Source organism: Pleuronectes platessa, chromosome 7 (assembly GCF_947347685.1).
Source record: "Pleuronectes platessa chromosome 7, fPlePla1.1, whole genome shotgun sequence".
In the NCBI taxonomy this organism is placed as follows: domain Eukaryota; kingdom Metazoa; phylum Chordata; class Actinopteri; order Pleuronectiformes; family Pleuronectidae; genus Pleuronectes; species Pleuronectes platessa.
This window is the reverse complement of record NC_070632.1, coordinates 2,379,366-2,392,852: the sequence shown is the minus strand read 5'-3', so window position 1 is coordinate 2,392,852 and position 13,487 is coordinate 2,379,366. Positions and strand designations below refer to the sequence as shown.

General features: G+C 39.7%; 1 protein-coding gene across 2 annotated transcripts; it reads right to left on the bottom strand.

Annotated features, from left to right (window-relative positions):
* Window positions 1-898: 898 nt before the first annotated feature.
* LOC128443886 (aminopeptidase N) lies at window positions 899-10,641 on the bottom strand. 2 transcript variants are annotated; one of them, XM_053426090.1, is made up of 21 exons: window positions 10,311-10,641; window positions 9,196-9,502; window positions 8,857-9,021; window positions 8,648-8,768; window positions 8,301-8,427; window positions 7,931-8,085; window positions 7,268-7,381; window positions 7,003-7,146; window positions 6,668-6,733; window positions 6,339-6,404; window positions 6,089-6,261; window positions 5,856-5,932; window positions 5,203-5,336; window positions 5,058-5,113; window positions 3,472-3,619; window positions 3,257-3,348; window positions 3,058-3,165; window positions 2,797-2,964; window positions 2,555-2,695; window positions 1,741-1,822; window positions 899-1,168 (listed from the first exon to the last, which is right to left on the bottom strand). In XM_053426090.1, exons 1-21 carry the CDS (start codon window positions 10,639-10,641, stop codon window positions 1,013-1,015), a joined length of 2,931 nt encoding a protein of 976 aa, XP_053282065.1. In that variant the 3' UTR covers window positions 899-1,012. The 2 variants fall into 2 exon arrangements, with proteins under 2 accessions (XP_053282065.1, XP_053282066.1); XM_053426091.1 differs by having other exon boundaries at window positions 8,648-8,784; window positions 8,879-9,021.
* Between the last annotated feature and the right edge of the window lie 2,846 nt (window positions 10,642-13,487).

The following is a 13,487-nucleotide window of genomic DNA, read 5'->3' as shown; positions in this document are numbered from 1 at the left end:
ATTAACTAGTTCAAATGTAAATTGTTTTTTTATCGGCGGAAGTAAAACTTCTCATCTCTTATCGATCACGATGCAACAGGTTCATCAGCTTCTCACAAGAGTAAATGAAACTTAAATAAAAAAAACTATTTTAAATTCCTACGTTGATGAAATAAAATAGGAATAACTTACGATCAACTGGTGCAACAGGATTCTGTCGTCAGCCACAACTTTCTTAGGACATTATTAGAAATTGCCTTTGTTCTCAAAGAATAATTCATGGATTAAGATGATTTAAATCGGGCATATTTGAGGGTAGATATTTATGAGTGTGTGTGATTTAATTGTATTTGAGTTAGGTGACCGTTGGGCCTTGGCCGTGCTTTGCTTATTCTACTTTTCCTCTTTTATACCTGTCTATCAATTCCCTGATTGATTAATATCGTATTGACAGGTAGTTTTTTTATAGTTTTTTTCATATGCATCTGCAATCCTTGAAGAAACTAAAAATATACATATATATTTTTATCAGAACAATAAAGACAAGAATGTCTTTAACTTTATCAGAAATTATTTAGTAATGTGACAAGAATATAAACATCCACTCTTTAATTTACAAGATAATATTATTAAATACAGAGCTGATATGAACAAAAGAAGATGAACATGTTTTTCTTTACATGACATTACAAGAACAAAACTCAGAGTCTATGACTTCTTACAAAATTCCAATAGTGAGAAAAGACTTTTACAAACCAAACTGTAATTTTGTTCATTTCAGAGACTTCATGTATTTAAAACTGTGATTTATTAAAAAGTATAAAACAAACAACAACAAAAACATCTTCTCTCAGGCTTTAAATATAAAAAAAAATTTCTGATTGTACTTTTATTTTCCAAGTATTGAAATACACTGTGATTCTACTTTTTTCCAGTTGAGTGCAAAATCTCCTCTTTCTCCGAGCGAGATTCGTTGTGTTAGAAAAGGATTTTTTCTAATCACATGTAAATGAAGAATGAGCACGCGGCTTCATCAGGGCTTCGTTTCAGCCAAGAACCAGTTCAGGACGTTCTGCTTGTTCTCCGCGATCCACTTCATGTTGCCGATGGTTCTCTCGATGGACTGATCCACCGCCAGGGTGCCGGAGCCGAAACCCACATCTGAGTTATCGGCCTTGAACTGCTGCAGCTGTGACGACGAACAAAACAGAGAAATGAGCGTCCGGGGAAGTGACTCAGCAGTTTCACATGATAACAACACAGATGACTGGGAGGACAAAGTGTGGAAAAGCTTCTCCTGGGTAATAAACTCATGAAAACACCAGTGTTCCAAGCTCATGTTCAGGATTAGATTTTTGTGTTTTTCTCATGTTTTTAAAAGCTGAAAGTTTTTAGTTTTATGAAACAAGATATTTGTTGACATCTCTTTGGGTTTTGGTTAATGGTTTGGCTCCCAAAGAAAAATCTCATTCAGTTTCTGAAGAGATATTTACATTTTCAGCCATAATATTTTAACCATCCAAGGTAGACTCACCACCAGTTAGGAGATTGTAAAACCATGCTGTATTTTCCTGTAGAGGCCACAAGCCTGTATGATAACAACTGTGTTTAAAGTATTTTGCTCTATCAAGGAGAAGCACTACACTTCCCATAATCCTCAGGTGTTGTAGAAACTGCAGCTAGAGTTAAAGCAGCAAAGCTAAAGAGACAAACGCTGTGTATATGTGTCATTCCATAAAAACTCATAGTGGAATATCGAACCTGTTTCAGCTCAAAGTCAGTGGCGAAGCGTTTTGTGACGCCATTGATGAGGTTGGAGAAGGAGAAGGATCCACCACCGTACCTGTGAGGGAAGATCAAACCATCAGCTGCAAACTAAAACCACTTCCACTACGTTTGGCCCTTATACCGTTTGTTGTCTATATTTACGGCCTCAAAGTAAAAGAAGCTGAAGGACATGATAGCTCTTCCTGACACCTAATTAACGCACATGTGTACAGACTAATCTCATTAAAAGATATTTTTAATAAAAGAATCTACATTTTATTGGAGATGGAAATATAGGAATCAATCATATTGCTGCAGGTGCAGCAGCCTGAGACCACAAGAGAATTACAAGTCAGACAGCAAATTTCTTTCTTGACGTTTTAAACTATTTCTCGAAATGAAAAATAAAGATCATCCTCTTCCAGTTTATTTCCTGTCATTGTCAGACTTAGTAACCTCTATCTCAGTCAGTCAGGACATTAAACAATTACATACTAATCGGTTATGTCCAACTACAGATTTGAATGAGCTGCACTGAAACTCTTCTCATCATCGTTTGAGTCGTGACCAAAGTTCGTCCGAGTCAACAAAAGATCTCACTGATGATAAGCTGCACTGTAAAACCACAGTAAATCTTTTTATGTGTTTCCTAACGCTCCATAAACCTGCGTTTATAACCTTCTACTCTCATTTAAAGTGTCCTATTCTGGATTAGATGCTGAGCACAGCTGAATCTCTGTAGACAGTAAAACCTTTCTCACGTTTCACTGTGAGGCAGCGACGTTAGAAAATGTTGAGTCATACTCACTGATTGAAAATGTACGACCACCGGTCCCTGACAAAGTCCCACGCCAGAGACTGACCAACCACGTTGTTGGCGATGTAGACGATAGTGGAGGTGGCATCCTGCTTTCTGATCATGTCTGGATCCAGAGTGTACTCCAGGTACCTGAGAGCATTAACACACAGCAGCAGGAGGAGTTTATATATATATAAATGTGTGTATAAATGTGTATCTATACTGTATAAAACTTGGTAAGTTGAGCAGACCTTTGGAGCAGCCAGGGTTGAGTTGTGCAGGACAGAGCCGAGCGCAGTTTCTCAGCTTCACTAGCGATGGTGGCTTTCTGAAACTCCGACCAAGCAAAGTCCCACTCTTTAGTGCCACCTGCTGCGATGGCATTGCAGTACACCGTGGTGCGTAGGTTGGGGTGGATCCTGAGGAAGAGAAGAATCTCTAAATCTCAGTACAGCACAGATAATGCAGTTTAAGAGTAATAAGTATTCCATCGGGATGGTTTTTACACTCACGGGTTTTTCTTTGTGTCCATCCATTGTTTGAACCATCCCTTCACCAGGGTCAGACATTCCTCATGGCCCGTCTTACACGCCTGGCTGATGGCATTCACCTGATTGTACCTGAAGGACACATGAGGAAGACGAGCGTTAGAAGACGTGAAGAGGAGTGTGTCGTTGAAGTGCTCTGGACGCTTGAGGGGTCTTTACTCACTGGTCCATGTGTCCAGTCGGTACTTTAGCCCAGTTTCCAGTCTCTGTCTTGTAGTAATCAAACAGAGGGACGACCTGTTTCCTCAGATAATCCTAAAAACAAAGAGAACATGCTGCAGTTAAGGAAATCTGATATTTCCATTAAGGTTCAGATCATGAAAGCAACTCAATTAGTTTTGCTTCTTAATATTTTTGTGTTCTTTTTATGTTGCACACCTGCATGGGGCCGTAAACCTCGCTGCGGTCAAACATGAGGTAGAAGAAGTTCAGGTTCCCCAGAGCCGACTGCCAGGGCATGTAGTCTCTCTCCTGGTTCAGGTACTTGGTCGTACTGAGGGCGCGGACTGTCGGGATGATCTTTGCTCTGTGGAGTTTACAACATGTTAAAATACAAGTTCTACATTCCACTCTTTAATACCCTGCAGAAATGTATGACATTTTCTTGATTTGTATGCTTGATGTTTATTGTAAATGTGACAAATTCATTCTCTTAATGTTGCAACTTTATTCTCTTAATGTTGCAACTTTATTCTATTAATGTTGCAACTTCATTCTCTTAATGTTGCAACTTTATTCTCTCAATGTTGCAACTTTATTCTATTAATGTTGCAACTTCATTCTTGTAATGTTGCAACTTCATTCTCTTAATGTTGCAACTTTAATCTCTTAATGTTACAACTGTATTCTCTTAATGTTACAACTGTATTCTCTTAATGTTACAACTGTATTCTCTTAATGTTGCAACTTTATTCTCTTAATGTTGCAACTTTATTCTCTTAATGTTACAACTTCATTCTCTCAATGTTACAACTTCATTCTCTTAAAGTTTCAACTTTATTCTCTCAATGTTGCAACTTTATTCTCTTAATGTTACAACTTCATTCTCTTAATGTTGCAACTTCATTCTCTTAATGTTGCAACTTTATTCTCTTAATGTTACAACTTTATTCTCTCAATGTTACAACTTCATTCTCTTAAAGTTGCAACTTTATTCTCTTAATGTTGCAACTTCATTCTCTCAATGTTGCAACTTTATTCTCTCAATGTTGGAACTTTATTCTCTTAATGTTTCAACTTTATTCTCTCAATGTTACAACTTCATTCTCTTAAAGTTGCAACTTTATTCTCTCAATGTTACAACTTTATTCTCTTAATGTTACAACTTCATTTTCTTAAAGTTGCAACTTTATTCTCTCAATGTTGCAACTTTATTCTCTCAATGTTGCAACTTTATTCTCTCAATGTTGCAACTTTATTCTCTTAATGTTGCAACTTTATTCTCTTAATGTTTCAACTTTATTCTCTCAATGTTACAACTTCATTCTCTTAAAGTTTCAACTTTATTCTCTCAATGTTGCAACTTTATTCTCTTAATGTTACAACTTCATTCTCTTAATGTTGCAACTTCATTCTCTTAAAGTTTCAACTTTATTCTCTCAATGTTGGAACTTTATTCTCTTAATGTTTCAACTTTATTCTCTCAATGTTACAACTTCATTCTCTTAAAGTTGCAACTTTATTCTCTCAATGTTACAACTTTATTCTCTTAATGTTACAACTTCATTTTCTTAAAGTTGCAACTTTATTCTCTCAATGTTGCAACTTTATTCTCTCAATGTTGCAACTTTATTCTCTCAATGTTGCAACTTTATTCTCTTAATGTTGCAACTTTATTCTCGTAATGTTGCAACTTTATTCTCTTAAAGTTGCAACTTTATTCTCTTAATGTTGCAACTTTATTCTCTTAATGTTACAACTTCATTCTCTTAATGTTGCAACTTTATTCTCTTAACAATTCTCACCTGGCCAAATTGAAAGCATCATCCACCAGCTGAGCTCTGTTGATCACTTGAATAACCTGGAAAAACAACATGTCTCTGTTAGTTCTCTGTAAAGGAAACTTTAGGAAACATGTTTGTATGAAGGCATCAGTCAGAAGTGTCTTACTTTATGATTGGTGCTCAGAGCGTTTAGCAGCTTGTCCCAGTTGCTGTCGTCATAGTTGACTCTGTAGTAACCCACCACATCGAGGTTGGCTAGCACCCAGTCGCCTCCTGTCATCTTCATCGCTTCGTTTGTTGCTACAGACGACAAGGAGGTCGGAGTTAGAACATTTTCTCTTGTTGTTTTATTGTTAGTTTTGGTTTCACATTGTAATTTAGGTACTAAAGAATTTCGTCCTGTCGTCATCACCTACGTGGGTGGAGTCTAGATCTATACTTGACTCTGATTGGTTGGTAGACGTTGTGTGTCCGACGTCAGTTTGTTGTCAATTGAGTTGTTGTATTCGCTGACTTTTTTGAATGAAGTGCGTAAAAAAAAAAAAAGCCGTTCCTTATGAAATGAGAAAGTGAATTTGCTGGTTGGCTTTCTTAATGTCGTTGCCACGGTAATATCTTTGTGATTCAAACATTCGATTTTCAACGGGAGTTGAAATGTGGACTCGTCACTCAAGGCAAAAATGATACATGATGATTACTTATTAGTTTGACTTATTATTGATTGCTGAAAGGCCGACTACAACCATCTAAGAGTCGTGCGTGTGAATGAATGTGACTTGTTAAAATCCCAACATTGTTGCTGAGGTCTGTACATCATACCTGATTTTTGCTCCAGCCAATAAGGTGTCTGGGCTGTCGCACTCTTAGTCCACTTGATTGGAACAATCCATTCGTAACTGTAGGTGAAACAAATACATCAATTAGTCGAGTTTTCGCTGTTTATGCATTTTGCCTTTTGTGATAGTGGAGAATTCATATTTTGTATCAGTTAGTACGTCATGACTTTGTTGTTCTTATGAGAAGGAGCGAGGATAGAAAGTGTGTGTTCATACTTGAAGGGAGACGGAGCTGTGACTTCAGAGTCTGGATCCAGGAGAAAGTGCTTCTGGGAGACCTCCCCACTGGTGGTGTTTATGGTGACCACAGGGAAACCCATCTGCAGCACCCAGGTGTTCATGATGTCCTGGACACTTCCAGGCAGTTTAGTGCCAGTGGCGTTAACGGCCTGTGGAAACAAAACTATAAGTAACAGACGATTCTAAGTGTTCAAAGAATGTGAAGAATCTGGAGAAAAGAACTTGCCATTTGCAGATGGTTCCACAGGTCGGTGTAAACTGCATTCCCAAATGCAAATTCCTTCAGGTAGGTCTGCAAGAGAAAGAGGTTATTCAGCTTTGCAGTGCTAGATTTAGGATTAATTCTTTCATTTCAACTTTCATTTTGTCCTAGCCCTTCTCATTGTCAACCATTGTTCTGTGCTTCTTTATGCGTTCTGGCACCGGAAGTATCAATATGTAAAAACTGAGACAAAACTCAACCCTAATGACTGGTCACATTCTCATGTTTAAGAAACAAAGAGAGAACACATTTGAAAAGATTTATTGTATCGTGTTCCTCAATGAGGTCCTTACCCTGAGTCCCATTACGAAGATGTCTTCAGTTAGGAAATCCGACAGCATTCTCAGAACAGAGGCTCCCTGAGGAACGACAAAGTCATTTGACATGTTCAGGGTTAGGGTTAGGGTTAGGGTTAGGGTTAGGGTTAGGGATAAACACAGCAAACTGTGTTTAAGCAGTATTGTGACAAATCAAGTCCTTTAGACAATCAAATAGTTCTATGCAACAGGAATATAAAACATAACCTGGGTTCATTGACATTAGGAAGATACATGATATGAGAGTGGGACACAAATCATTTAAACTGATGAAGTGAGAACTTTGTTTAAGGGAAGGAGTGTGACTTCACCTTGCTGTAAGAGATGGCATCAAACAGCTCGCTGATCTGCTCTGGTCTCTGGATGTCTTCTTCTTTAGCCGACAGAGGGTGAGAAGAGGCCAGAGCATCGACGGCAAACACCCTGTGGACATCGTTGAGCACGATGAGGTCTTTCTGTTGTGGAGCAAATTAGACAGAACGCTGAAAACACCACCGGACACCAGCTCTAGTGTTCTACATGAGTTCAGATTGGTTGAGGGTGAGAGGGAGACACCACAGACTGGGATATACTCACTATGTTCCAGTCCGGTTCGGCCACGTCTGCTCCCAGGTACTCAACATAAGATGCAAAGCCTTCATTCAGCCACAAGTCATTCCACCACCTCAGGGTCACCAGATTACCAAACCACTATAAAGACATTAAAGAGAAAAATGTGTCAATGCCAAGAAAATTAGCATAAATGAAATATAAACAGCAGGAATGCAGATATGATTTGGACTCGACTCATTTCAGATGTAACATCCGTGAAGCTACTTGAATATTTTTCAATTGAGACGTGAAGCAAAAGGCATCCCAGTCCTCTTGACCTTTGTTTCAAGGTTATGCAGAATTATCACTTTTTCTGTCTACTGGACGGGTCACCACAATAATGTGCCGTGCTTTCCAGTGGTGTTCCCCAGGGTTTCCTCCTGGGCCCTATACTTGTTTTACCTCAGCTTGACGGTTATGTTTCCGTTTTGTCTGTCTGTCTGATAGTCAACAGAATTATGCAAAAAGTACTGGACAGATAAACACAACACTTCCACACGAACATCACTCTCACACACAACAAACACACACAACAATCGTTGTTCACAACATTCACATTCACCACATTCGTTCACTCGACAGATACAGACAAAAGAAAAGATTTGACATTAGACATTAGTGGACGTGAACCCAGAAATGACAACGAACCATGTGAGCCAGTTCATGAGCGATGATGGTAGCAATCCTCTCCTTGTTGGAGTTGGAGGAGACTTTTTCATCGTAGAGCAGCGCTGTCTCTCTGTACGTGATCAGACCCCAGTTCTCCATGGCTCCAGCGTTAAAGTCTGGCAGAGCGATCTGATCTGTGTCAGGAAAGAGATCATTCGTGGTTCATTACCCAGAGAATAGAATAATCAAGTATAATAATCTATTTAAGGTTGTTTGGCCTCTCAAAGGCTTCATATGCGAAACACAGAGTAACCTCCTCAGGTTGAAAGTTTCAGCTGACTGATTAAGGATCTACTCTCAGGGTGAAACCAGACTCACTCAGATCCAGATCATCATGTGGCTGACTCACCGGATTTGGGTAGAGGGTAACTGGAATTGTAATATCCCTCAAAGAACTTAAGGATGGGTCCAGTTTTGTTGAGGGCGTACGCTCCTTGTCCTGCATCGATAGCAGGCTTCCGGGCGAAGATACGGATCTGAGAAGACAATCAAACACATGAGCAACATACATTTCTGTTGGCCGGAATATTTATTGAAAACCAGTGATTCTTTTATGGTTTTAATTTGATACCAGCTGTTTCACGCATGCTAGTTAGAAACGGTGTTGTTTGTGTTGTTTAACTTCTGAAAAATGCTGGTTGTTGCTGCTTCCTGTAAATACAATCTGAATTCATGGCAGAGGTACGTGTCAGTTACCAGAACGTTATCAACGGTGTTGTTGATGAATCCGAACTCGCTGACGATGAAGGCCAGCAGGTAGGTGGACATTTTCTCAGTCTGCTCAAAATCTGTCTGCTTCAGAGTCTTGCCATCAATGCTGACGGCCTTTGACTCTGTACAAGAGAAAAGTTATTTTTTTGTATCTTCCTCATTCAGTCAATATGTCCTAGAGGGTGAATATAAACGTGTTATTGTCGTGCAACTCACCTCTTTGTGCCCCGTTGGACAAGGCGACCGTTACAGGGTCGTGGATCAGAGTGATGTTGAAAGTAGCTTTCATAGCCGGCTCGTCAAAACAGGGGAAAGCCTTTCTGGCGTCTGTCGGCTGCATCTGAGTGGTCGCAACAACCCTGACAGGAAAAAGACAAATTAGGTTTGTGTTTGAAAAACAGCTTGTATGTAGTTTTACAAAATATACCTTTTGAAATAGAAATGTTATCAAAAGTCTTTTTAGGACCAAACTGAGAGTTTCTAAACCCTCTGGATTCACACTCGATGTTACCGGACACATTAGGTTCACATACTTGCGCTGTCCATTCTCCATGTACACGCTCCGGTAGAAGCCTCCCAGGTCATCAGCCAGCTCTCCAGTGAAGTCGGTGAACAGGTGGTACCATTGGTCCTTCATGAGTTTACCGTCCAGCTGCAGGACCAGGTACTGAGTCACAGGCTGCAGCAACGAAGTCTTGATCGCCGGGGCCTTGACGCCGCTGTCGACCGCGCTGAGCCTCGCCCACTGGCCATTCTCAAGTTTGGTGTAGTTCAGCTTATTGGAGTGGATGAGGATCAGGTCTGTGTCCTCGGTGCACTTAAACTGCACAGTGGACTCACCTGCAACCACATGAAATAACTTAGTCACAAACAAGTCCCTTAGATTGAATCAAGCTGCACCACATTACACAGACTCATACTGTAGATTTCAGTTCTCTCGGTCAGTAAGTTATTTTTCTTTGTTCTGTTTGAAAAATCACCTGAAGTCGTTTTTTAAATCTTGTTTGCTCAGATGCTTCTCTGGCAACTTGCCACAGCGATGACGAGAACTCAGCCAATAAAATGTTATCTCCCCCTGGGGACATCATATAATTAAACTTTATGTCGGAGCAACTATCTCGTCCTATCAAGATCATATAAAATATCACGTATCAGGACTCAGGGTTCTGTAAAAATCAGTTGTCGTTGCTTTTCAGAGGAACTGTAGATTTAAGGTTTTATTCCTTGAAGAAATTAAGAAATAACAACAGACGGGTAAATTAAATGAGAATAAATGAACATGTGCAGAGAAATGTTGAATATAATACATGAAATCATGAATAATGAAGCAGAATTAATGTAAAGAGTCGATGTGACACATTTGTAAAAGTTTTTTATAAAAATAATGTATTTAAAAGTCTGTCTCAGTCCAATTAAAATCAGATCTGTCAAAGGGGCCTTCAGGTGACGGGTGAGTGAGGATCAGATGTCAGGAGACTCATCCTGATCCAGAATCCTGTGATTCATTAACCTCTCATCAGACTTTACCTCCATCACTGTTTCATCTGAAAGAAAAGCTGCCACACTCCTGCAGCTTTTCTTTCTTGAAGACAGAGGAGGATTTTATTTAACTCAAACACCAACGCTACTGAAACCGACTGATTCTCACCAGTGAAGATGTAGAGTCCAGTGGTGGGGTCTGCCGTCAGTCGGGGCCACAGCTTGACGTTGTAGTGCTCCGGCACCAGGCTCTTGGGGAGCCGGTACTTGTCCCAGGCTTCGTTGGACGGGGCAGGCGTCGTTACATTGGGTTTGGATGTCGTTGGTCCGACTGTTGGTCCGACTGTTGGTCCGACTGTTGTTGAAACCTGATTGTCGTTATTTTTAGCCTTTTCCTGCGAGTAGACCACAGACAGAGCTATGATCGTGGCCAGGGCCCCTACACCCAGGATGACCCCCACCACCCCAACAGCTTTACTGATGTAGAAACCTTTCCCCATGTCGTGCGCCTGTACAGGAATCCTCACACTGAGGGCACGCAGAGGAGGAAGGTGAACTTTTATACATCATCTTCCCCCCCATTCACTGTAACAGGTGATACATTAACAGTGAGATTGCAGATCTGACACAGTGATAATGACTCGTGACTGAGTTAAAGCCCCGGACACAAGCTAAACAGGGAGGTTTCTCATGTAAAGAGAGACATTTAGTAGAATTATCGATATTTGCAGAGGATTCATTTATCTCTAGCAAATCAAAAATATCACCTATTTGTTTTTTCTGAATTTTGGAACCAGGATATATGATGAGTGATATGGGAAAAGATAGAATTCAGCCTTGAACAGTTAGAGTCCACTTTCAGAACGTCCCTGGTTCCGGGAGTAAATTTACCAACAATTTTCTCCACTGACATTTCAGAAAATCCTTTAAATTGATAGTTCTGATCCTGGAACCAGCTCGACCAGCTTCAGGATGAATATCGACCATAAAATATTTGATTCAGAGCAAAGAAATGATTGTAAAACAGAAAAAAAGGCGATGGTACACGTCTGTGAACATAATTATTTTGAGAGCAAGGGGACTACACATCCCAGAAACCACTGGGAATGATGTTTTCAAAGATTCCCAGCTGCTTCCTCTTGAGTTTGACATTGTTATTCGTTATGTAAAACTGAAAGGATCCGATCGTAGCCGACTCGATTTGGAGGAGATTGTTTCCTAATCTCATAGCTTGAGTTAAGTCTACCTTGGATGGTTAAAATATTACAGCTGATAATCAAAGTTAACAGCTGCTGTTAACATGTCCGTTAACAGACCTTTAAAATTACACACAGATGTCAGTGCTTTGTTATTCTCATGGAATTCAGTGAGATATTGAAACCGCCCTGTGATCTTGATCCGCACCAGAACATAATGAGTTCTTCCTCGACTCAGTTCAGTTCACGAAAATGTGTTTTTCTTGGCGCAGGTAAGAATTCTTATCTTCTATGATTCATGGGTTCATCAGGTCCTCACAAGAGTAATTCAAACATAAATAATTGAAAGGGTTGATTAAAAAATTATAAAGACTTATAAGAGATAATCTTATCTTATCCCACGACAGGTGAGCAGCTCCTCCCACAGAAGATCACAGGAGGTATAAAGCTAATTTAATAAAGCTGCTGGGATACGGATCGTAAATCTCAAAGATTTCAATCCTTGTTGATTTGATAATTGATGGAGCAGCAGTATCAAGGTTAGCTTCAGCTATCGGCGGAGGTAAAACTTCTTTTCTCACCGATCACGATGCAACAGGTTCATCAGATTCTCAACAGTAAATGAAACTTAAATAAAAAATTAATCTATTTCTATTCTAAATTCCTGTGTTGATTAAATAAAATGGGAATAATTGACGATCAACTGGTGCAACAGGATTCTGTCGTCATTTAGAAATACAACAATCAGCCACAACTTTAAAACCACGAACAGTGACGTTTTCTTGAATATCATGTTTTAAGGTTGTGAGATTTGAACTTGTGAAAAAAGATTATTCTGAATTTATGCCTTTAAAATTCAGGGATTTAAGGATTTGAGGTCTTAATTGTCGTACTCAGGTAAAATGTAATTTATAAGAGGCTTCTAAATCCAAGATATATTTATATATTATATTATGTAAAAAATATAGACAGAAATAAATGGTAAAACAACATAAGTAACAGCATCAGCAAATAACTACTAATGTGAACTAGACTTCAGATGTCCATATCCCCTGAAAACAGTGGAAGACTGATACTAAAATACTTATAATATCTTTTAATGTTAATAATCAAACATTAAAAAGTTGCTGAAATTGTTGGCCAGAAAGAAACTTAAAAAATACTGTATTTCCATAAAATCACAATGACTCCATGTAGACGTTGTCATCCCATTCACTCCTGTTGCACTGGTTTGTGAAACCAGAGCAGCTAGTTTTCTAACGTCTCCTCCTTGGCAGAATATTAACCTCAGATTGTACGAGTGTCTCACTGTGGAGCAGAGGAGGAGCATCCCGGGGTCAGCTGCTAAACGTGCTGTACAGCCAAGAGGTGAAGATTCATATCTCACATGACTCCAAGCCTCCTCCGAGATAAACAGAGTTATTAAAATCCAGGACAACACGTCCCAAACTTCAAAGGTATGTAAGACGTAGATAAGTGAATAGAATCCGGTAAACGAGAGAGAATATCAAGATAACCGTCTGTAAAACATCACCTTGGCTATTGTGACGATATCTGAGGCCTTGTGGTTATCACGCTAATATTCTGATAAAGCATCTGTGACTGTGATGTTCAGGTCAAGGGAAAAACACGAGTTCATTGACTGTGCAGACGCGGAGGAATTTCACTTACGGAAGTTTTCTGTACAGGAGTTAAGTCTGTTATTCTGCATTCTGGTCGTTGGACCAATAAAATATTCTTATCTTATCTTACGACAGGTGAGCGGCTCGGTCCACAGAAGAATGAAGGAGATATGAAGCTCATTAAGAAGAACGACTGGGAAACAGATCGTAAAGTGTCGATCTCAAACAGTTCAGTCCCGGTTGATTTGAGCTGGAAACAGTAAATACAGTCGGAGAAACCGTGATCTGATTCCGATCTGCTCCCACGTGGTCCCACCGCAGCTCAGTGAGCTCAGCTTCATCGTCCCATGACTCCAGTGAAGTGCAGCTCACGTCAGGCAGAGACTCTAAATAAAGATGGATGACACAGCTCCTCTTCCTCGCTCTCTGATTGCTGCCATTTTGAAGCGGAGCAGCAGCATCGAGGTCGACAAAAAACATAACTTAAAAAATGTGAAGAGGTAAAAAGTTCATCTTGCAACAGATTAA

What these genes read in the sequence shown, in the direction of transcription:
- LOC128443886 (XM_053426090.1), bottom strand. Translation starts at nt 10,641, where the DNA reads ATGGGGAAAGGTTTCTACATCAGTAAAGCTGTTGGGGTGGTGGGGGTC. An exon ending in TCTTCGTAATGGGACTCAGG is followed by an intron (nt 6,405 to 6,667) that starts GTAAGGACCTCA and finishes TTTCTCTTGCAG; the next exon opens with ACCTACCTGAAGGAATTTGC. An exon ending in AGGTTTACGGCCCCATGCAG is followed by an intron (nt 3,349 to 3,471) that starts GTGTGCAACATA and finishes CTTTGTTTTTAG; the next exon opens with GATTATCTGAGGAAACAGGT.